The sequence below is a fragment of the Trifolium pratense genome, linkage group LG3 (assembly GCF_020283565.1).
Source record: "Trifolium pratense cultivar HEN17-A07 linkage group LG3, ARS_RC_1.1, whole genome shotgun sequence".
Classification (NCBI taxonomy): Eukaryota; Viridiplantae; Streptophyta; class Magnoliopsida; order Fabales; family Fabaceae; genus Trifolium; species Trifolium pratense.
Genome location: NC_060061.1, coordinates 15,354,189 through 15,377,839, shown reverse-complemented (window position 1 = coordinate 15,377,839; position 23,651 = coordinate 15,354,189). Strand labels below are relative to the sequence as shown.

The 23,651-nt window shown below is 32.5% G+C and overlaps 1 protein-coding gene across 1 annotated transcript; it reads right to left on the bottom strand.

Annotated features, from left to right (window-relative positions):
- Positions 1-2,925: 2,925 nt before the first annotated feature.
- Positions 2,926-7,625, bottom strand: LOC123918094 (squalene monooxygenase SE1-like). Its single transcript, XM_045970041.1, has 8 exons — positions 6,021-7,625; positions 5,254-5,365; positions 4,984-5,158; positions 4,727-4,895; positions 4,409-4,627; positions 4,004-4,279; positions 3,608-3,886; positions 2,926-3,373 (listed from the first exon to the last, which is right to left on the bottom strand). The coding sequence occupies exons 1-8, from the start codon at positions 6,255-6,257 to the stop codon at positions 3,269-3,271; spliced, it is 1,572 nt and encodes a 523-aa protein (XP_045825997.1). The 5' UTR covers positions 6,258-7,625; the 3' UTR covers positions 2,926-3,268.
- Positions 7,626-23,651: the final 16,026 nt, after the last annotated feature.

Sequence of the window (23,651 nt, the reverse complement as noted above, 5' to 3'; positions counted from 1 at the left end):
TAAAACCCTAGCCTTTGATGGTGGCAAATCCTTATTGTTCCTTTCACTCTCTTATTTTTCTATGAATAAAGTGATCCCTATTTATAGAAAAATATATGCCAAAAAACTAGTAACAAATCTGTTTTAAAAATAAAACAAATCTAAGTCAGAGTACCCTCCAAGAAAAGATTTTTTCCCAAAAAAATAGCAAAACAACACATGCTGTCAAAACGCGCTGCACCTGGGCGTGAGAAGGCAGATTTGATCCCAATTCTGCACGCCTGGGCGCCAGCTCCCACGCCTGGGCGTGAGCAGGCAGAATCTCCCTAAAAACATGATTTTCTGACTTCTTGTTACCGAGATTTCAAGGCATATCCAACAATTCTCCACCTTGCCTTTAAATCGATGGTGATCCCATCAACCACCATGCTGCTCTCTCCATCTTGAACCTCTATTCAAGATCACCGGCCAAGTCCAAGTCCCACTTGAACCTTGACCTAGGCACCATCCTCCACTTGCTTCCCACAAGCTGTACCTCACCTTCATCCCTCGGAATGCCTTCCGCCCTCATGAAGATCTTGCCTCCCACTACCATAGGATGTTTGGTAGCACCCACAAGATTCACCGCACCCTCTTCAGCCCCCGGAGTAGCTAAGTCCGTCCTCCTGAAGAAACGCTTGTTCCCCACTATCACCGGCGTTTTAGATAGCCCAACAAGCTTCACCATCCTTCGACCCCCGGAATGCCTTCCGTCCTCTCGAAGTATTGCTTGGCTCCGAACCCACCCTGGAATTTTAGGCGGTTCCACAAGCTGCAACATCAAACTCCCCTTGCATCCAACTACCTCCAGCAGTCCTACAAGTTCCCTAGTTTGATCATCGTTGCTTTCAATTGCCTTCCTGAAGATCCTCTCAAGGTCTTGCACTTCTTCAGATACAATTGAAACATAACCCACAAGGTCTCCATGGTCATCCCCCTTTGGTTCAACACTACCACCCTCCTCCCTATCTCCGATTAGATAGCCAAGGGTTAATGTTGACTGTCTACCACTATTGGAAGACTCCACCTCAAACTGAGTTTCCACCAAAGTATATTCACCATGATCTCCACCTTGTAACAAGCAAGACCTCTCCAACTCCTCTGAAACAGCCACCCCGAAATCCCCTAACTCTCCACCGTCACGAGCATCATCACCAGACACCACTAGTGCCTCTCCATACTCATAACCCTCATACTCCGATGAGCCTTCAACAACATGAGCAGAATTATTGTCCTTCAACTCCGGACAATCCCTCTTGAAGTGACCTTTCTTCTGACAATGGAAACAATTCCACTTGTCACCGCCCTTTCCCTTAGCCTTCCTACCTCTACCTCCACCTCTCCCACTTGAAACGTTTAAGGCATCCACACCGCTCTCCACCTTCAAGTTATTTGACTTAGTTAGCTCTTTCGACCTCAAGGCCGATTGAACTTCCTCCAAGGTAACAGGGTTTTCCCTGCCGTAGAGCATGGTATCCTTGAAACTTTCATAGGATTTAGGTAACGTACATAGTAGATGTAGTGCTTTATCTTCATCTTCTAGGTTCACCTCAAGGTTGGCTAAGTCATCAATAATCTTATTAAATTCCGCCAGTTGTTCCGTCATGGATTTCGTCTCCACCATTCGGTAAAAGAAGAGCTTTTGTTTCAGAAACTGCTTATGTGCCGCCGACTTGGTCATATACAATGAATCAAGCTTAGCCCACATAGACGCAGCGTTGGTCTCCTTTGCAACTTCTCTCAACACATTGTCTCCGAGGCACAAGATGATAGCACTAACTGCTTTATCATTCAATTCAGCCTTCTCCGCGGCGGAGAGACTCGCCGGCATCCGTGCTTCCCCCTTCAAGGCCTCAACACACTTGTTATGGACTAAAACAGCCCTCATCTTCACCTTCCACAACCCGTAGTCGTTACTACCGGTGAACTTCTCGATATCAAACTTTGAACCCATGGCACTTGATTATTGAATGATCCTTGCCCCACGGTGGGCGCCAATTGTTGTGAATTCGTTAATAAAATCACACCAATACGAAACTTGATGTGTGGAGCAATTGAGTCAAGCAACCAATATCAAAGAGTTGATAGAGATGATGATAATAATAATCCAAAAGCAAGTAAACAAATAAAAGAGAGAAGAGACACAAATCTTTGTTTACCCAGTTCGGTTAAAATAACCTAGTCTGGGGGAGAGAGCAGCCCTCCGTTCCACTAGAATCAAATAAGTCACTTACAAGCAATTCCCAAATTTGGGTTACAAGAATTAGCAAACCCTAACTCTACCCAAATCCCGAATTCCTTCCCGTGATGAAGAAACTCAATTTGACCTAGTCTACCCAAGGTGAACAAAGCAAACAATAAACCTTTGCCCTAGAATACCAAAAGAAAACCCTTTTGTTCTCTCTCTAAAACCCTAGCCTTTGATGGTGGCAAATCCTTATTGTTCCTTTCACTCTCTTATTTTTCTATGAATAAAGTGATCCCTATTTATAGAAAAATATATGCCAAAAAACTAGTAACAAATCTGTTTTAAAAATAAAACAAATCTAAGTCAGAGTACCCTCCAAGAAAAGATTTTTTCCCAAAAAAATAGCAAAACAACACATGCTGTCAAAACGCGCTGCACCTGGGCGTGAGAAGGCAGATTTGATCCCAATTCTGCACGCCTGGGCGCCAGCTCCCACGCCTGGGCGTGAGCAGGCAGAATCTCCCTAAAAACATGATTTTCTGACTTCTTGTTACCGAGATTTCAAGGCATATCCAACACACATTTTCATACCTTTGAAGACTACATATATATCATGTGATGTTGTCTCTCTGTATGTCTTATATCCATGCATCAAGTTCAATATGTTAGGGGCGTTAGGCGCGATGGTGTGTGTTAAAAGTCTCACATCGGTTACGAGATGACAATCAATTCTAAATATTATATACTGTATACACCCAAAAAGATGAAAGAGACAAGAATTCATTGTTCTCTCATATAACTGAGATGCTTACTACATTGCTATATACTAGTAACACAGAAAAAGAAAATCCTGAACTTACAATGAAGATAAATCATAACACTTTTTCAATTTAGTTTTGTAATTTCTTATGTCCAATATTCAAAAACAATCCTTCAAAAATTATATAGTACAATAATACAGATTGCAGTTGCACATCATTTTCCTAATTATAGAACAGACTCCATCCTCTCAACCGTTTTGGCAATAAGTGGGACACATGTAGATATACTCCATACAATATGTTAATGGACAGGAGGCATTCTGTAGTATGCTGGCACACTTGCTGGAAAAAACTTTTGTCTCACTCCTTCAGCTTTGATAATAGGAAAAATGATACCTGATGCACCCTAAAATATCATGGAAAAAAAAAAAGAAAAATATTAGAATTTGATAAGATTGTGGTGGCAAATGATAAAAAAATGATGTTTGAAATTGAAATATTATAGGGGTAATTGTGGATTTGTTTATGAAAACTGCTTTCATCTTATGCGAAAACAATTTAACCACATTTACTCGAGCACTTATTGGCGCTTAGTTAATATGTTTAAGCCAAAAAGGAGATCAAGTTGAAAAGTACTCACGGAAATCAATCTAGCTCCGATCCACATTCTTTTAGGAGAAGGAAATGGTATCAACAGACGGCCAACACCGTATATTGCCACTGCGAAGAAATGGAGAACCAAGCTCAGTGGACGAGGATTTAGACCGGAGAGTAGAGCTATTGGTCCATTTGAGAAAACGCCTCCAAGGCTCAAATAATCAAAACATGCTTGGCGCATTTCAATGCTAGCTGGATCAGGAGATGCACAAAACACTTTGTATAATGCACCTGCTAATGTGTTTATTGTAGATGCCACTGGCTGCAAATACAATCAAACAAATGCACTAAGTTTTCGTTACTAGTTAGTTTAGCATTACGCTAAGTACTACTAATACTACATATCAAGGCTCAACGATATTTATAATATATACTTTACCTTTCTTAGAGTGTAGAATGACTCGAGGTAATTGCAAAGAGCAGAAGCATCATGCAGATTATGTAGAGGCTTAAGTAGATTCCTGAGCACAACAATGTCAGACAAAGCCACGGTCATTCCTCCTCCAGTTAAAGGGTGACGCATATTGAAGGCGTCTCCCATCAGAAGCGCTCCGGGTGTGGGATAAGGTGAGGCAGGCATGCTTTTATTTGGCATGCTTCTTATGTTTCCTTTATCAATTGTTGCTATAAAAGAAGCATACAACTCTGGAGGAACCTGAACATATAATTCCGTCAATTAGTAGATGCGATATGAAGCATAAACGAATTGAGTTACATTATTTTCACAAACACATTTGACATCAAATTTTGATAACAGTTTAAACGGTTAACGCGGTTCAAATACCTGAGGAGCTACCACTGTTTTCAAAAAATGTGCCATGTCACCATTACCAAGGGAAGGTAGTTTTTGGCCGGGCACATCAACCAAACATCGAATCTCGGTACTACTTATAGGGTAAAACAAAATTGGTGAAGGATCTCCCAAGATAACATGTCCATGGTTTGCATATGGAAGATTACAATTCTCCAACACCAATCCAACAAAATGAGAGGGAACTTCGACCTGCACAAATAATTAGTACATATATTAAGCAACACAGAAACAGTATAACACAAAATTAGTATAGAAATATAAATCTTAAAATGCGCAATTTGTTTTTACCTTAGGATCACAAAGAGAACGTCGCAAGTTGGAAAAACAACCATCACATACTATGGTGAGAGGAGCCTTTTCCGTGAACACTTCTCCACTTTTAGTTTTGTAGTTCACTCCTTTGATGGTTCCATTTTCTTCGAGTAAAGATGTAACTGTCCCTTGCTCTAATTTTACACTGCATCAATGCAAGAAAGATTCAGCACAACTTAAATTGTTAGTTTTGAACTTAATTCATATATAATACTAAATAAAAATTTGTATACTTTGGAAGAGATGAGGCCTTTTCTCGCATTCTTTGTATGAAACGACCGTTGTGAAAGCTTCTTCCCGATACATCAGAGTTAAAATTTTCCAAGGGATAAGATAGCTTTGTATTTTTACCATCCTTGTAAAGTGCATAACCAAATACCCTTTGAGCATCAATTTCATCCACACAATCTGCAATAATTCAAAACACTGATATGCTAAGAGGCATATGAAATTTGAGCACAAAGTCATAGAAAATTTTCATATTTGAATGATTTCTTGCTTACCCTCAAGACCCAACTCAAGTAATTTTAGATAGCCACCAGGTTGTAGCAATTCACCCACAATCCTATCAGGTTCACTTAAGTCTCTTTCAATCACATGTACTCGCCGTCCATCCTGCAACAAAATTGCACAAAATAGTCTTCAATTTTTCTTGCAATCTAAGCTAGTCTTATTTTTCAAGTCATGTCTTAGCCCAGAAAGCAACCATTTGCATAATTGACTATAGAATTTTATCAGTAGAATAAATGTTCAATAATACATATAAGTATTACTATATCTTCCATATTTCTACCTGTAGAATTTCGTTATATGCATAAATTTTAACCTTGTTTTTCTATCATCTTCATGAAGCTTTTCTAAGTTTCTTTATTTATTAAGGGCTCATTTAGATTGACATATTTGTGTTTATCTACTTGCATAAGTACTTGTGAGTTGTGAGACTATTTAGAAAAACTTACAGAAACAACTCATGACTTGTCTATAAATGGTTTTCAGCTTATTTTTATAAGCACTTCAAGATGGCTTATATATGAAAATAGCTTATAACTTATACAAAAACAATTTGACCTTATATTAGCTTATGTTATAGAAATAGCTTATATATGGTATAAGTGTTTAATTAAGTTGTTTGTACAAACAACATGACACCATATAAGCAGATGAGATCTATGAATCAAAAGTGTATTTGATTTCATATATCAACAAAACAAGAAAAACTATCATATATTGATGAAATGCATAAACTCATAACATGAAAATAAAAACATACCTTTCCAAGTGTATAAGCAAGAGCAGCACCAGCAACACCAGCACCTACAATAATAATATCTGTTTCTCCTTCAACTTCTTGTAAACATATTCCATTTTCTGATGATATCTTTGCATCTATAGAACTTGAACCACTTTCTGTACTTACCTTCTTCTTTACTCCAAAACCATACAAAACAAACACAAATGCTAAACTAGAAGCGAGAAGAATTCCTCCAAGAATATACTGATAATCCATAATCTCCTAGAAACTTGTTTTGCAAAAAATGGTTATTATTAGAAGCAAAATATGGAATGAGAAAAGCTATAAGTTTTCTTGTATCTTCTTTTACTTTTTATAGAGGCAAAACGGTTGTACATAAATAAATACTATATACTTAAGTGGTAAGTATATATAGCTTATATATATCGTTTTCTATGCTTTAAATTGAGTTTTGATATTTTGATTTTCCTTCTAATTAAGGGAATCTAGATCCACTTACCTTTACCTACCTACCATCAGTGTTTTTTTTTTTCTTTGTTTCATGTGGTTGGCATCACTTTCGGTAGTTTTCTGTTCATTTGCATTCACAAATTTGAATTCAGAATTAATGTATTTTAATAGTAGAGAGAGAAGAAAAAAATTATTTACTCACATTACTGATTTTCATAAATGATGTGGCACCTGCACATGATGAGTTTGAGCAATTATTTTGTGGGAGTTTTCAAAACTCAAGTTAATTTTTTCTCTCTCCTATTTTTTCTCATAACTTGTAACAGTGAAGCCGGTACAACCAATACACCAAACATCGCAAACCACCACAAAATAAACAATTTCATTCATTAGCAATGACAAACTTCATACAACAGCAGTATCAGTACTTTACGACCAGTACACCAAACATAACAAAAACACCACAAAACAAACAATTTTGTTCACTAGCACCGACAAACTCCATACAGTAGTATGAGTATCACCGACAAACTCCATACAGCAGTATCAGTATTTTCTCATTGAGTTAAATTTTATCTTCTCTCTCTCCCGTATTTTTTTTCATGATTTTTTCTTGTAACCTATAACAATACAACCAGTACACGTAACATAACACACCACAAAACAAACAATTAAAACCAGTACAGACATAACAAAACACACCACAAAACAAACAATTTCATTCACTAGCTTATATAAGGGAATCTAGATCCACTTACCTTTACCTACCTACCATCAGTTTTTTTTTTTCTTTGTTTCATGTGGTTGGCAGCACTTTTGGTAGTTTTCTGTTCATTTGCATTCATAAATTTGAATTCATAATTAATGTATTAATGTATTTTAATAGTAGAGAGAGAAAAGTACCTCCTTGTATGTATTATGAATGGACATGGGATCCCGGAGATTGCTTACTGCGCTAGTTTTCCTTTTGGTGGTTTTTTGGTGCTGTGTTGTGCTGCTGCAGCAAGGCTTTTTGGCTTCTGCAGGTGTTGCCTTTGTGTTTTTTAGGCTGCCTGCCTTTTTTGTTTTGTTTAGGGTGTAGTTTCTGTAAGCCTTTATATGTTTGTCCTTTTTGTTGTAGTGGGGGCAGACTTTGCCTTGTTGGTTTCAGATCTTGTATTGTTCCTTTTCTTTTGCTGCTTATAGTACTCCTTGTTCTAGAGTAGGCTTTAATAATATTTGCAGATTCAAAAAAAAAAAAAAGTAGAGAGAGAAAAAATAAATTATCTACTCACATTACTGATTTTCATAAATGATGTGGCACTTGCACATGATAAATTTGAGCAATTATTTTGTGGGAGTTTTCAAAACTCAAGTTAATTTTTTCTCTCTGTGCTATTTTTTCTCATTACTTGTAATAGTGAAACTGGTACAATCAGTACACTAGACATGATAAAACACCACAAAATAAATAATTTCATTCACTAGCACTGACAAACTTCATACAATAGCAGTATCAGTACTTTATGACCAGTACATCAAACATAACAAAAACACCACAAAACAAACAATTTCATTCACTAGCACCAACAAACTCCATACAATAGTATGAGTATCACCGACAAACTCCATACCGCAGTATCAATATTTTCTCATTGAGTTAAATTTTATCTTTGCTCTCTCTCCCCTATTTTTTTTCATGATTTTTTCTTGTAACCTATAACAATACAACCAGTACACGTAACATAACACACCACAAAACAAACAATTAAAACCAGTACAGACATAACAAAACACACCACAAAACAAACAATTTCATTCCCTAGCACCGACAAACTCCATACAGCAGCAGTAACAGTACTTTAACATTAACTTTGTCTTTACAAATTACAACAATATCACTCAAAAACAGTAAGGTTTAACTTTTATTGCTAAAAAATCCACCAAAACACAAAGATAAGAATGCGGAAAAAAACAATATTACACATTTAGGAAAAAAACACAAGAAAAGGCAAGAACAAAAAGTAGAACAATAGCATATTACCTTTACCTACCTACCATCATTGATAGTGTTTTTTCTTTGTTTCTTTCTGATGATCATGTGGTTGGAATCACTTTTGGTAGTTTACTGTTTATTTGCATTGAAAAATTTGAATTCAGAAATTAATATATTTTAATAGTAGAGAGAAAAGAAAAAGAATTCATACTTATGTAAGCTGCGGTTTTAATATCTATTCACATAAGTTTGAGTAATTAATGCCTTATTTTGTGGGATTTTTCAAAACTCATTGAGTTAAATTTTATCTTTTCTCTCTCTCCCATATTTTTTTCATAATTGTTTTCCTTGTGACAGTTAAACCAGAACCAATACACCAGACATAACAAAACATACCACAACCAGTACACCAGACATAACAAAACATACCACAAAACAAACAATTAAAACCAGTACAACTAATACACCAGACATAACAAGACACACCACAAAACAAACAATTTCATTTACTAGCACCGACAAACTCCATACAACAGCAGTAACAGTACCTTTAACATTAACTTTGTCTTTACAAATTACAACAATATCATTCAAAAACAGTAAGGTTTAACTTTTTTTGCTAAAAACTCCACCAAAACACAAAGATAAGAACGCGGAAAAAAACAACAATATTACACATTGAAGAAAAAAATACAAGAAAAAACAAGAACAAAAAGTAGAACAATAGCATATTACCTTTACCTACCTACCATCATTGATAGTGTTTTTTTCTTTGTTTGTTTATGATGATCATGTGGTTGGAATCACTTTTGGTAGTTTCCTGTTCATTTGCATTGAAAAATTTGAATTCAGAAATTAATATATTTTAATAGTAGAGAGAAAAGAAAAAGAATTCATACTTATGTAAGCTGCGGTTAATTTTCAAGGAAAATGCTAAACAATGCCCCGGGGGCACTGTTTAAGGAACCAATTATAGTAATATCATATTGAAGTTTGTCCAGTCAACGCCTCGAAAGTCTAAAAAGTATTATTTTCAATTTTAAAATTTCCTTTTTTGGTTTCCTTAACCAGTGCCCCGGGGGCACCGGTTAGCATGACCCAATTTTTAATATCTATTCACATAAGTTTGAGTAATTAATGCCTTATTTTGTGGGATTTTTCAAAACTCATTGAGTTAAATTTTATCTTTTCTCTCTCCCATATTTTTTTCATAATTGTTTTCCTTGTGACAGTTAAACCAGAACCAATACACCAGACATAACAAAACATACCACAACCAGTACACCAGACATAACAAAACACACCACAAAACAAACAATTAAAACCAGTACAACTAATACAGCAGACATAACAAAACACACCACAAAACAAACAATTTCATTTACTAGCAAACCCACTTGGGGTTGGTCGAGTGGTGTTGGCTTGGACCCTTGGAGTATGCTCCTCTCAAGGTCTCAGGTTCGATTCCCACTGGTGCCAATTTCGGTGGGCTAAGTCCATACAGAGCAAAAAAAAACTCTGGCTTTAAATGGGGCCCCCGCAAGTGGGCGGTGGGATTGGTCCCCTTGGATTAGTCGGTCCTAAGGCCGGATACCAAGTTTTCAAAAAAAAAAAAAAAAAAAATTTCATTTACTAGCACCGACAAACTCCATACAACAGCAGTAACAGTACTTTAACATTAACTTTGTCTTTACAAATTACAACAATATCATTCAAAAACAGTAAGGTTTAACTTTTTTTGCTAAAAACTCCACCAAAACACAAAGATAAGAACGCGGAAAAAAACCAACAATATTACACATTGAAGAAAAAAATACAAGAAAAAACAAGAACAAAAAGTAGAACAATAGCATATTACCTTTACCTACCTACCATCATTGATAGTGTTTTTTCTTTGTTTGTTTATGATGATCATGTGGTTGGAATCACTTTTGGTAGTTTCCTGTTCATTTGCATTGAAAAATTTGAATTCAGAAATTAATATATTTTAATAGTAGAGAGAAAAGAAAAAGAATTCATACTTATGTAAGCTGCGGTTAATTTTTAATATTTATTCAGATAAGTTTGAGTAATTAATGCCTTATTTTGTGGGATTTTTCAAAATTCATTGAGTTAAATTTTATCTTTTCTCTCTCTCCCCTATTTTTTTCATAATTTTTTTCCTTGTAACACTTAAACCAGAAATCAGTACACCAGACATAACAAAACACACTACAACCAGTACACCAGACATAACAAAACACACCATAAAACAAACAATTAAAACCAGTACAACCAATACACCACACATAACAAAACACACCACAAAACAAACAATTTCATTCACTAGCACTGACAAACTCCATACAGCAGCAGTAATAGTACTTTTACATTAACTTTGTCTTTATAAATTACAACAATATCATTCAAAAATAGGTTTAACTTTTATTGCTAAAAACTCCAAACAATTTTAGGAAAAAACACAGGAAAAAACAAGAACAGAAAGCATAACAGCGGCATAACAACACAGGCCAACAACAAATACACTAGAAGAAAATTAAGGTAAAGGTAAAAGTACTACTTCACATTATGAATTTACCGCATGGTTCATTGTTTGGAAGATTATTCAAACCAACCAAATTTGTGATTCTCAACCTACATAAACAAATTAAAAACAGTAATTTTAACTTTTATTACTAAAAACTCCACCAAAACACAAAGATAAGAACACGAAAATAAAAACAACAATGGTACACATTGTTACACACAGAGGAAAAAACAAGAACAAAAAGCAGAACAACATCATAACAACACAACACTAAAAGCAAATTAAGGTTTGCCGTTCTTTAATAATTTATGTATATATATTTATATTCATATATTAATACGAGAAATTTTTTTTTGAACATTTATTCTACTGATAAAATTCTATAGTCAATTATGCAATGGTTGCTTTCTGGGCTAAGACATGACTTGAAAAATAAGACTAGCTTAGATTGCAAGAAAAATTGAAGACTATTTTGTGCAATTTTGTTGCAGGATGGACGGCGAGTACATGTGATTGAAAGAGACTTAAGTGAACCTGATAGGATTGTGGGTGAATTGCTACAACCTGGTGGCTATCTAAAATTACTTGAGTTGGGTCTTGAGGGTAAGCAAGAAATCATTTAAATATGAAAATTTTCTATGACTTTGTGCTCAAATTTCATATGGCTCTTAGCATATCAGTGTTTTGAATTATTGCAGATTGTGTGGATGAATTATTGCAGTGTTTTTAATATTTATTCAGATAAGTTTGAGTAATTAATGCCTTATTTTGTGGGATTTTTCAAAATTCATTGAGTTAAATTTTATCTTTTCTCTCTCTCCCCTATTTTTTTCATAATTTTTTTCCTTGTAACACTTAAACCAGAAACCAGTACACCAGACATAACAAAACACACTACAACCAGTACACCAGACATAACAAAACACACCACAAAACAAACAATTAAAACCAGTACAACCAATACACCACACATAACAAAACACACCACAAAACAAACAATTTCATTCACTAGCACCGACAAACTCCATACAGCAGCAGTAATAGTACTTTTACATTAACTTTGTCTTTATAAATTACAACAATATCATTCAAAAATAGGTTTAACTTTTATTGCTAAAAACTCCAAACAATTTTAGGAAAAAACACAGGAAAAAACAAGAACAGAAAGCATAACAGCGACATAACAACACAGGCCAACAACAAATACACTAGAAGAAAATTAAGGTAAAGGTAAAAGTACTACTTCACATTATGAATTTACCGCATGGTTCATTGTTTGGAAGATTATTCAAACCAACCAAATTTGTGATTCTCAACCTACATAAACAAATTAAAAACAGTAATTTTAACTTTTATTACTAAAAACTCCACCAAAACACAAAGATAAGAACACGAAAATAAAAACAACAATGGTACACATTGTTACACACAGAGGAAAAAACAAGAACAAAAAGCAGAACAGCATCATAACAACACAACACTAAAAGCAAATTAAGGTTTGCCGTTCTTTAATAATTTATGTATATATATTTATATTCATATATTAATACGAGAAAAAAAAATTTGTGATTTATACGAGACTTATATTTTTTAACATATATTAATAAAGTTTTTTTTTATAATTTTACGGGTTATACTAGATCATATATTAATACAGGGACCTAATTATTTTGTTGATTTTTACAAGACCTGTGTTTTTCATTATAATATATTAATAAGGTTGCCCATTCTTTTATAATTTCTACATGACATATATTTATACTCATATATTAATACAAGTTAATCTTTCATAATTTTTAATCATATATTAATAAAGTTATTTGTTTTTTAATAATTTTACGGTTTATACTATATCATATATTAATACAGGGACCAAATTATTTTGTTAATTTTTTACGAGACCTATGTTTTTTATAACATTTGCGGGACCTATATTTATACACATATACCTCATTAATATATTAATAAGGTAGCCTATATTTTCATAATTTCTACATTATTTATATTTATATATTAATACGGAAACCTAAGATTTTTTTGTGATAGTTTTACCATTGTTCTTTTTATATTTTTATAAACAAATATTATATTCTTTCTATTTTTTTATCTTTTAATCTACTTCTCAATCGCTCCTCTCGTGCGGACGCCGGCTAGTTTTTCATTTATAGTGCACCAAAATGTATAATAGTTAATAGAGGAGAGAGAAAAAAAATCAATTTTTTTTAAAAAAAAACTGCTCATCAATGAGGAGAGAAAAATTCCCTCCTTGTACCAAAAATGAGGAGAGAGAAAAAAAAATAGGAGAATAAAAATTATTAAAAAAAAAATAGGGTGGAGAGAAGTTTTTTTTTGAAACAAGGGTGGAGAGAAGTTAAAACTTAAAATAGCAGAGAAAAAAACGGGGAGAAGAGAAAGGAGAGAGGGAAAAATTAACTCATCAATAAGTTATGAAAACCCACAAAATAAAGTCATTAATTACTCAAATTTATCTGTGTAATCTTGCGCATGTTACAAAAGTCTTTCCAATAATAATAAATTACTACTAAGAGGAGTGCTAGCAACACACTCTTTAACAAACACACTCTAACACACTCTCTTCTATTGGTTAAAATTTATATGGGTTCCATAAAAGTTATATGGGTCCACATTTTTTTATGGGACCCATGTGAATTTCAACCAATAAAAGAGAGTGTGTTGGAGTATGTTTGTTAAAGAGTGTGTTGCTAGCATTATTCTTACTACTAATAATACATTACCCGCAAACTTTTTTTTGAACAAACATTAACCGCAAACTATAGGGAATTGATCTGAATCATCTACTCGCAAAACATACTTGTATTACTATGCCACTAGATATACAATAGACAATATTCAAAAAAATTGTAATATACAAATAAAACACTCATAAAATGACATGTATCTACTAAAAATAATACTTATCTTTAGTTCTTTTTATAAAAAACAATCGATTATTTTTATTCATCGAATAACTAATATATTTGATTTATAATATAAATCAAATATATCAAACATTCAATAAATCTAAAAAGTAAATTACTTTTTATAAAAACTAGCGGCTTCCATGCCTATCTGTATAATTCATATTTTCTATTATGCAAACTTATGTAAAAAATAAAACATGTCATATATTACGGTGAGTTTGTTAATAAAAGAGTTTTGTTGCTAAAAAAAAGGACATACCTTATGTTATGCACTTATGCTGACTTTGCTAATAAAAGATTTTTATCGCTAAATAAAATAATGATATTGTTGATATTATGAAAAATCTACATAAAATTTTTTTATATCTGCTTTACATATAGATATAGATAACCGAAAATGGTCAAATTTTAAAAGGTTTACATCACGCATCCCCGCCCAATAGAAGTTATGCCTCCGCTAATTTTGTAGGCATGCGAGGGTAGCTAAGGGTAGTTGAAAATAAAATTTTGGTGTATTGTATAACAGATACTCCATACTCATTGGTATTAAATATAAGCTCAAATTGAATTTAACTAATATATTAAATTCAAATGGTTAATAAAATTCCTATAGAAATGATAGTTTGAAAGTATCTGAGTTCGATTTTTGGTAAAATAATTATTTATTAGATTTTACTTATTTTACAGTCGAATTCTAGATTATCAGGATCTCTTCCCCTAAAATTTAGAGCGTTAATATCTAAAAAACAAAAAATTAAATGAAATTTTCATACCCAATTTATATCGGTTATCGGTATTTTATAGATAAAAATTAATATCATGTCATATTTTTATATTAATTTATATTTAATGAAGTGTGCCTATAGTACCAAGACCCAACAATGTAAGTTGGTGTTGGAGAGTTTAGAAGAGTCCAGTCAATGCTTCAGGAGTATAAGAGAGGAAAACGTCACATCTCACTCCAAAATTTTAAGGTATTATGTTTATAGATCACCCCTCTTACATATCTAACATTCTTTTCATTCATAATTCATGCAGGACTTAACTATATATACTTGAAATCCAACAAATTTCCCTTCGGTGTGAGTTTCCATACATTTTATAGTTGATTCAATACAATGATCTACTTCCAGTCTCCAACCAAGCCGACCACAACTCTTATACCACTTGTTTGAGAGTTTGAGGAGTTTGGGAGAAACAACGAGTCAATACTCTAGAAGTATAAAAAAAAGAGAGAGATGGGAATTATATATTGGTCCTCGTGATGCACGAGCAGCACATTGCATTAAGGTGACACCAAGATCTACCAAATATTTTATTTATTTTTTTTAATTTAATCTACCATATATTTTATCTGTTTCAAAAAAATTCTATACCATATATTTTATCATTCATTCATGTTAGTCTGCATGCCACGTTGCACACGACCTCATCACACCTTTTATTTTTATTTTATAAAAAAATAGAAGAATAAAATAACATAAAATAAGAGAATATTTAAAACTTGTATTATTTTCTCACTTAATGACATCATAAGACCCCAATACTTTAAAATTGCTCAAGTTTCGTGTCAAATATGTATCGAAAAAGTATTTATTTAAATTTTATTTTTTTAATAAAAAATACTAGGCACGTTTGCGATCCCGATACTGATATGTATTAGAGAATCATCCAATAATTAAAATTTATTTTTTAATAAAATTATATCAGGATGTTAACGATACATTGCTTCACGATGATGTGAATGGAGGAGAAGAGACCGAAACAATTAGAATTAACTCTTAAGTAATGAATATTAGACTATATGGTTTTTTTGTATAGTATTATTGGTGTTTTTTTAGGATAGTACTAATTTTTTTGTGGGATAATAGTATTAATGATAAGAAAAATTAGATAGTACTTAAAGATATGTAACTTAGTTGATTTGATAATTTTAGTAATGTGAAACTAAAATTTGAATGTTTATTTTATTATCTATTTTAATCGTGTTTATATATTTTATATTTATATATTTAATTTTAAATTTAATATTTTATTAAAGTATTTTGACCGTATCATATTTTAAATTTTAAAATTCTTCCGTATCATTGTATCCGTGTCTTATCGTACTCGTATCTTATTAAGTGTATCTTTCTTAACAAGTGTTGTAACACAAACGATGCATTAAATATGTTATGAGGTTACAACCCTAAAAATACTAGTATGTTCCGATTCCAATAGAATTTTATTTTTTTTTTTTTTTTTTTGTAATTGTGACTTTTCATATATAAAGAGAACCATTTTAGGAAATCAAATATTAGTTAAATGGTTATTTAAATGAACACAAACTTTAAATTGAGACCTTAGGATTGACGTACGCAAGTTCTTCGTGTGAAGCATATCATGTTATAACTTTATAAGGGTAGTATGTACGTAGTGCATTATATATAAGAGTTTAGAAAATGAAATTTGTGACTTGAAAAACATGCTATCAATTGGTTTACAAAGGGTAAAGATAGTATGATGATGTTGCTTGGTAATCAAATATTCATTTTTAATGTATAAAAAATGTTTTTTAGCCGGATTGACATCTTCTATTTCTTATAGAATATATACAGATTTTTCGCTTGAAGAAATCTCGAATAGAAAGATAATTGTTCTTAACATAACTCAGACTTTATCCGAAGAGATAAACGAGATGATAGGAAACTCAATCGTGGATCAATGGAAGTATTCTCCAAATTAAAAATCGAAATTTGAAAGTTGACCGACGATGAAGGGGGGATACCTGGAGAAAATACTATGAAGCTTATATCAGTATAAGCTTGAGGTAGAGGCGGGTTAGAGTACAAACATACTCCCTCTATCCTGATTTATAAGCAAAACTTTACTTTTGAGATTCATTCAATAATGAATATATTTGGTCTATAATATAGGTCAGATACATTAGTTTTTCAATGAATCTGAAAAGTTGACTTTTGCTTATAATTAAGGATGAAGGGAGTACCTTGTGAGGTTGTGTGGAGTTGATTTTAAGCCAATAGATGTGGTATTTGGCCAACAGATCACATGCAGTATTGAGTTTGGTTTGATCCAAAAGTACAATATATAACAATAATGATATAGAGTGTTTTTTGTGGCTTTTATTCTCCAAATTATCATTGAGTACTTTTTTTGAAAAATGAAGATGATATTGACTCTTTTGTTTTTTATATAAAAAAATTTAGGTGAGGGGATGATGTCCTAGTCTAAGACAGAGAAGACTTTAGAGTTTTTAGAACAATTACAAAAGTAATAATTACATTTGCCTCCCTCCAAGAGCACTTACCCAATCCTAATTTTAAGACTATTTACAAACAATTTTTTATCCTTAAATATAATATCCTCTATAAAGTTCAACATATATTAATAATTTCTTTATAAGAATATTTCTATTTAATTTTTTTTCTCTGATGATATTAATAATTATAGTAATAAATATATAAAAGAACACATATTTTAAACTAATTTATCACTCCAATAATAGAGGAATAAAGAAATAAAATCCTATGTTTGATTCACCAGACAGATCTAGTTTTTTTTTTTTTATTTATAAATTTGCTTTAATTATGGTAGGATTATGAGAAAATGAGGATTCCTAAAGGTAAAATGGAAGGGGTAAAATGATGTTAAATAGTGGAAGGGGTTAAATGGCCCATTTAAAATGGGAAATGGGGGTTACAAGAAGCACATGTGTTAAAAGAAATTCACTAAAATTTTCAGTCAAGGCCAACTGAAATCATATCTTTCCAACAACTAAGTTTATTGTGAGTTAATTTTGTCGTCCTACTAGTTACTCAAACATTGTCCGCTACTTAAGTAGCTGACGACATTTTTCTCAAAATTTCTGATTTTTAAACATCCGCTATTTAAGTGGCAGATCTGTAAAAATAAAGCGCGTGAGTAACTAGTAAGGTGACAAAAGTAGCTCCCAACTTTAATCAGCCCAATAAATACACCTCCTTAACCAGTGGCCCATTAGTCACATGAGACAGCCCAAAGCACTCCTTTCTATAAAGAGCTAGGTTGGATTCAGTTATTATTTTTTAGTTTATACAAAACAACATAATTTTTTTTTATGTATTATTATAAATTTATTAAGATAGTTTATGAAATAACAACTTATAAAAAAATATCTTTAATCAGTGAAAATTTATGAATTAACATAAAAATTATTTACTTGCATAAATTATTTTGCAAAAACTAAAAAATAAACAAATTCAAACGGGTTCAAAATCATTGAGGGTAAAAACCCAAAATACCAAAGGATTTAGATCATCTCCTCTTCCTATGCAACAAAATTGTTTAAAAGTGCTAATGCATGAGGTGGTCTAACGTTATAGTAAAATAATGCACCCATAAATTACCAAAATACCATTCTGCGCTACTTAAATAGCGGAAATGAGAAAATTTTATGTTAGGAGCGTGTTTTTTCTCAAAATTCTCATTTTTATAACGCTTGCTACTTAAGTAGCTGACGTTTAAAATCTTGAAATTGTCATGTTAGGGGGTGTTTTTTCCCTCAAATTTATCATTTTTATAACATCCGTTACTTAAGTAGCTGAAGGATAAAAATAGAAATTAGTCGTAAAGCACGCCAGAAACTGATAGAGTGACAAAAGAAAATCTCCAAATGTAGTACCACCAAGTATTACTAATGAAGAGGATCCAAACCCGTGAATTCTCCTTACCATGATTGTTTTGATCTTCCAAAATTCAATTGATTTTTCACTGTATTGTTGGAATTAACTTAATAATTTAATCATAAAACATGCTCAACAATAAAGATTAAATTCATAATCTTACTTTAGTGCGGAAGCCAAATAAACATATGAGCATGTATATAAACAGGATTTACAACCTGTTAATTTATCAAGGATTAATATTGGGAATACCTGGATGACGAATCCATTAGATGAACTAATCGTAGAGTCTCTCGGTAGTAATCCTGAAACACAAAGAGAGAGACGGACGACGAGCATCCGTTGGCTTGTGGTTCTTCCTCAACCGAGACTCCTTATGCCCTAAGCACTCTTCATATGGGGAGATGAGGTAATATGTGGTGTGTCCTGTAACACCCTAACCCGTACTACCCTTAAAAACGTAATTTTAAAAACTTTTTAACAAGTGTAAAGGCAGAGTGCCACGCGGTAATTAAAACACAAGCATACACACAGAGCGTCATGAAATTTAACATGAAAAGCAACAGCGGATTCAACCAAACCAAGCATGCATATATATACATATATATATATATACATAAGCCATATTCATCCCTAAGGATGTCACTTATACAAGAACTAGCATATCAAAAAGGTAACACCGATATACGATGAAATCCAAGCGTAACCCGACTCGATGTTACATTACCAGAGCATTTACTAATTACAAACTCTAGTCAAAAGCTAGTACTAAGAGGAGTAATCTATGCTAAGTCTCCTCACCAAAAGGTACTTCCACACCACGCTAAAACAGCAGTCTAAACGTCGGCACAATCCTCAGCCTGAATATCTGAACCCCCAAAGGTCCAGCAAATAACACAAAGCAAAGAGTTAGAAAACATAATCGCATATCATACGAGCATAAGAAAGGTCTTGCACTTTCGAACTACATCATACATATTCTAACTCACGCCAAAACATCGCACTAAACGATTATCAATTAATAAGGTTCAACACATTTCAACCAACTAATGTCACATACCATTTACCAAATATATGCGCATTTACCCTAAGGTATCTAATGCCAATTAATTCACTGTCATGTCATTCCTAGACATAACTAAATGCATGTGGTACCAAGATGTCTCACCAACGGTGGACCAAGAACAGTTTTATATCATGCTGGATATGTCGGAACTTACCGAACCATCTTATCTCCCTTGGATAAGCCAACACAGTTTTATATCCTGTTGGATAGCAACTCCGGACTCATGGATTCATCTAATCCGATCCTCGGCTTCATTATGGACACATAATCCATTTTCGTTATTGGAACCCAAGTTTCCAATGTTCACATACAATCATGAATGCATGTATGCATACACATATCAACCATATGATATTCTCTAGCTCGAAGCTACTCTTTTATGAATGCAGGAACACAATCCTAACACATTCACTTAACATTGCAAATTAATGCCAAAACATAACATTGCTCACTTTAAGCTACAACTTATTGCATACACGTTTATCAATCATATAACGATTAACAATAAGCATTAATAGTATCAACATGTATCAACAATCATGTAAGGATACCCTTAAACCATGTTACAAGTGCCTAAATACACTTACCACCAATAACAGAAGTTGTAGGTTCAGTACTGTTCGCTAAGCGAAGCCAAAGCGAACAGGTAGCGAACTTATTCGCTAAGCGAAGCTCAGTTCGCTGTAGCGAACTACATCAGAGGATTACAGGTACATGGCGAACAGGTAGCGAGCTTGTGGCGAACAGGTTCGCTGTAGCGAACTCCTGGTCGCTAAGCGAACTACACCAGAAAGAAAATCTGTTCTTGAGTTTTCTAAGGCGGTTTAACATTGAATCAACTCAAAAATTCATCCAAACATGTTATAAATTCATATAAACAGCCATTCCAAACATATATGGTATCAAGGAACATTAATCATCCCTTCCAAACATCCAAATACCTCTAACAATCAAAATCATGTCAATTTCTTGGGTTTTAAGCAACTTTCATGAACTTTTTCAACATGATCCAAACACATACATATTTATCATGAAATCAAGCTAGTGATTAACACATACAAAGTGATGATGAAGAACATCACACTCACATACAAAAGCTTAATCAAAAGTCTAAAAGAAATTGAGTGGGAGAGTTCGGGAATGGAGACATAGACAATCTCCCCCCTCCTTGTCACTCAAGAATCATGAATTCTAATCTCTTACCTTAAGTTTGGTGATGATCCAAGCCTTCTCTTGCTCAAGCTTTCTCTCTTGATCAAACCCTAGCCCTTGCTCTATGGTTTTGCTCTTGCTTCTAAGACAAATGTCATGAAATGAGCTAAGTCTCATGACAAGGTTTCTTTATATACCTCTCCCTAAAAGTTATGAACCAAGCCCAATTGGCTTAGGCCCATATGGCCTCTCACGCCGATTAAGCCCAAAACCAAGGTTCTCGCGTCTAATAACTTACGTTCGGCTAAATAATTATTCGTCGCTCACTAAAATAATAAAAGCCAATTAATAAATAAAATACATTTAATAAAATATACGAATACGAAAAATGGGTCGTTACATGTCCTGTATATTGGGGATCATAGCCTATATATAGTGTGGTGGCCAATTAGGGTTCTCATTATTCCGAAATGGGTCATTCTGACATCCACTCATATGAGCTCATATCCAATTAATTAAATACTTAATTAATTCTAAATAGAAATCTAATTAGCCTTCTAACTTTATTTGATCACTTAATCGATTAAGGCTCCTAATTAATAAATAGCTAATATAATTATATAAAAATATTTGCCCATATAATATTATTGGAATATAATAAAATATTCCAACATGTATGTCTGTATTGAAATTCCTTGTAAATTTTCTTATTCTTATTATGGATGCGTTTATTTCAGATTTTTTTCAATAATATTTTTTAAATAAAAAATTACTTTTATAATTTTAATAATGTGTCATGGTATTTTATAAAACTATTTTGTTAAAAAAAAAATTAATCTTAAAATAAAAAGTTAATCCTAATATTTTTTTTAGAATCTACTCATTCCGTCTCAAAATATAAATAAAAATTGATCAACAAAAGTGAAAATATTTGGTCCAAATTTTTAACTAAATACATAAAATAAAATATTAACTAATTTTTACTTATATTTTGTGATGGTGGAAATATTTTTTTAGACAAGAAATTTAAGTGTGTGAACTTCAAATTTTATGATAGTAAACTAATGAAAATTAACTTTAGAATTCTTTTTTGAATCTCTAAATTTTGTAAAAGAAATTATTTTTTTTAAAGTCAAAACAAACCACCCTATTTGTTTTGAAAATGAATTTTAACAAGGGCGAAGATTGGGCATGACTTTTTCTATGAATAAAGTGTCAACCTCTAGGGCAATAGTTAATATGCATAAGTCTTTTCTTATGTATGGTGCATAAGTCATTCACAGCCATCAGATGATTTTACACATGTAATAATCATAACCAAATAACTTTATATTTTTGCTTGCTCAATTCAGCCACATTTTACATGCGATTCGATCACCGATTTCGAAAATTAATACCGAAAACATTCATAAAATCGAACGACGATCAAAACGGTATAAAGAACATCGAGTTTCGTTGATTATTGAGGGAGAACGAACCGGGTCGACGAACCGGGTCTTTGTGACCCGTTTCTGCAGAAAATGGGTGATGAAGATGATGAACAGTGACGCGCGTCCACGCCCACTCTCACTGGAGGCGCGTGGGGGCGCGTGCGGTGCCAAGGAGACTCCAATTTTTTTTATTATTTTTACATAAAAATAGTAAATAATTTTCTGAGAATTTTGAGACTAGTTTGGTATTTTTCTGAGACCTGGAACTATTTTTAGTTAATTAAATGAGGTAAATATACTTTTATAAATATAAGATATTAATAAAATTTTCCCAAAATTTTATTTAGGGTATTTTGAATTATTTGGAACGGTTGGGGGTACCTCACTCTCTTCGGTTTTATATCGTCTTAAAAATTTAAATTTATTTCACAATTTTTATTAAGGGTTAAATATGTTTTTGGAGAACAACTCTTTGAAACCATTCCACAGCAAACATGGTTTCATACCGTTATACACTGAAACCATTAGTCTAGTTAAATGGTTTCATGTCGTTATACACCGAAACCATTATTATAGTTAAATGGTTTTATATGAGCATTAGTGTAATAGTGTCAAGATGTTATACACTAAAACCATTAGTCTTGTTAATTGGTTTCAAGATGTTATACACTGAAACCATTTGTCTAGTTAAATGGTTTGATACTGTTATACACTGAAACCATTATTATAGTTAAATGGTTTTATATGAGCATTAGTGCCAATATGTTATACATTGAAACCATTAGTCCTTTTAATTGGTTTCAAGATGTTATACACTAAAACCATTTGTCTAGTTAAATGGTTTCATACTGTTATACACTGAAACCATTATTCTAGTTAAATGGTTTCATAGCGTTATACACTGAAACCATTAGTTTTGTTATTTGGTTTCAAGATGTTATACACTTAAACCATTAGTCTAGTTAAATGGTTTCATAGCGTTATACACTGAAACCATTATTTTAGTTAAATTGTTTCATATGAGCATTAGTGCCAAGATGTTATACATTGAAACCATTGTTATTAAGTAAAACATCACATAACCATTTTACAAAATCATGCTACATAAAGCAAAAAATCATATAAAGCAATTAAGGTTAGTTTAGTTGAAAAAAATTTGGATAGTATGCATGAGATATTGGATTCAATCATTTTTTTATTGTAAAGAAAAATCGATATATATATATATATATATATATATATATATATATATATATATATATATATATATATATATATATATGTAATTAATGTATGAAACTTTATTTATATTGTGATTAATGATTGATAAAACTTAAAATTAAATTGTATGTTTGACAAGTATGCTTTATATATACATGAACCATTCGTTATTATGTTGGGCTTCGAGGGGGTGTATGACGAAAATTAATTAAAAATGGATTTTTA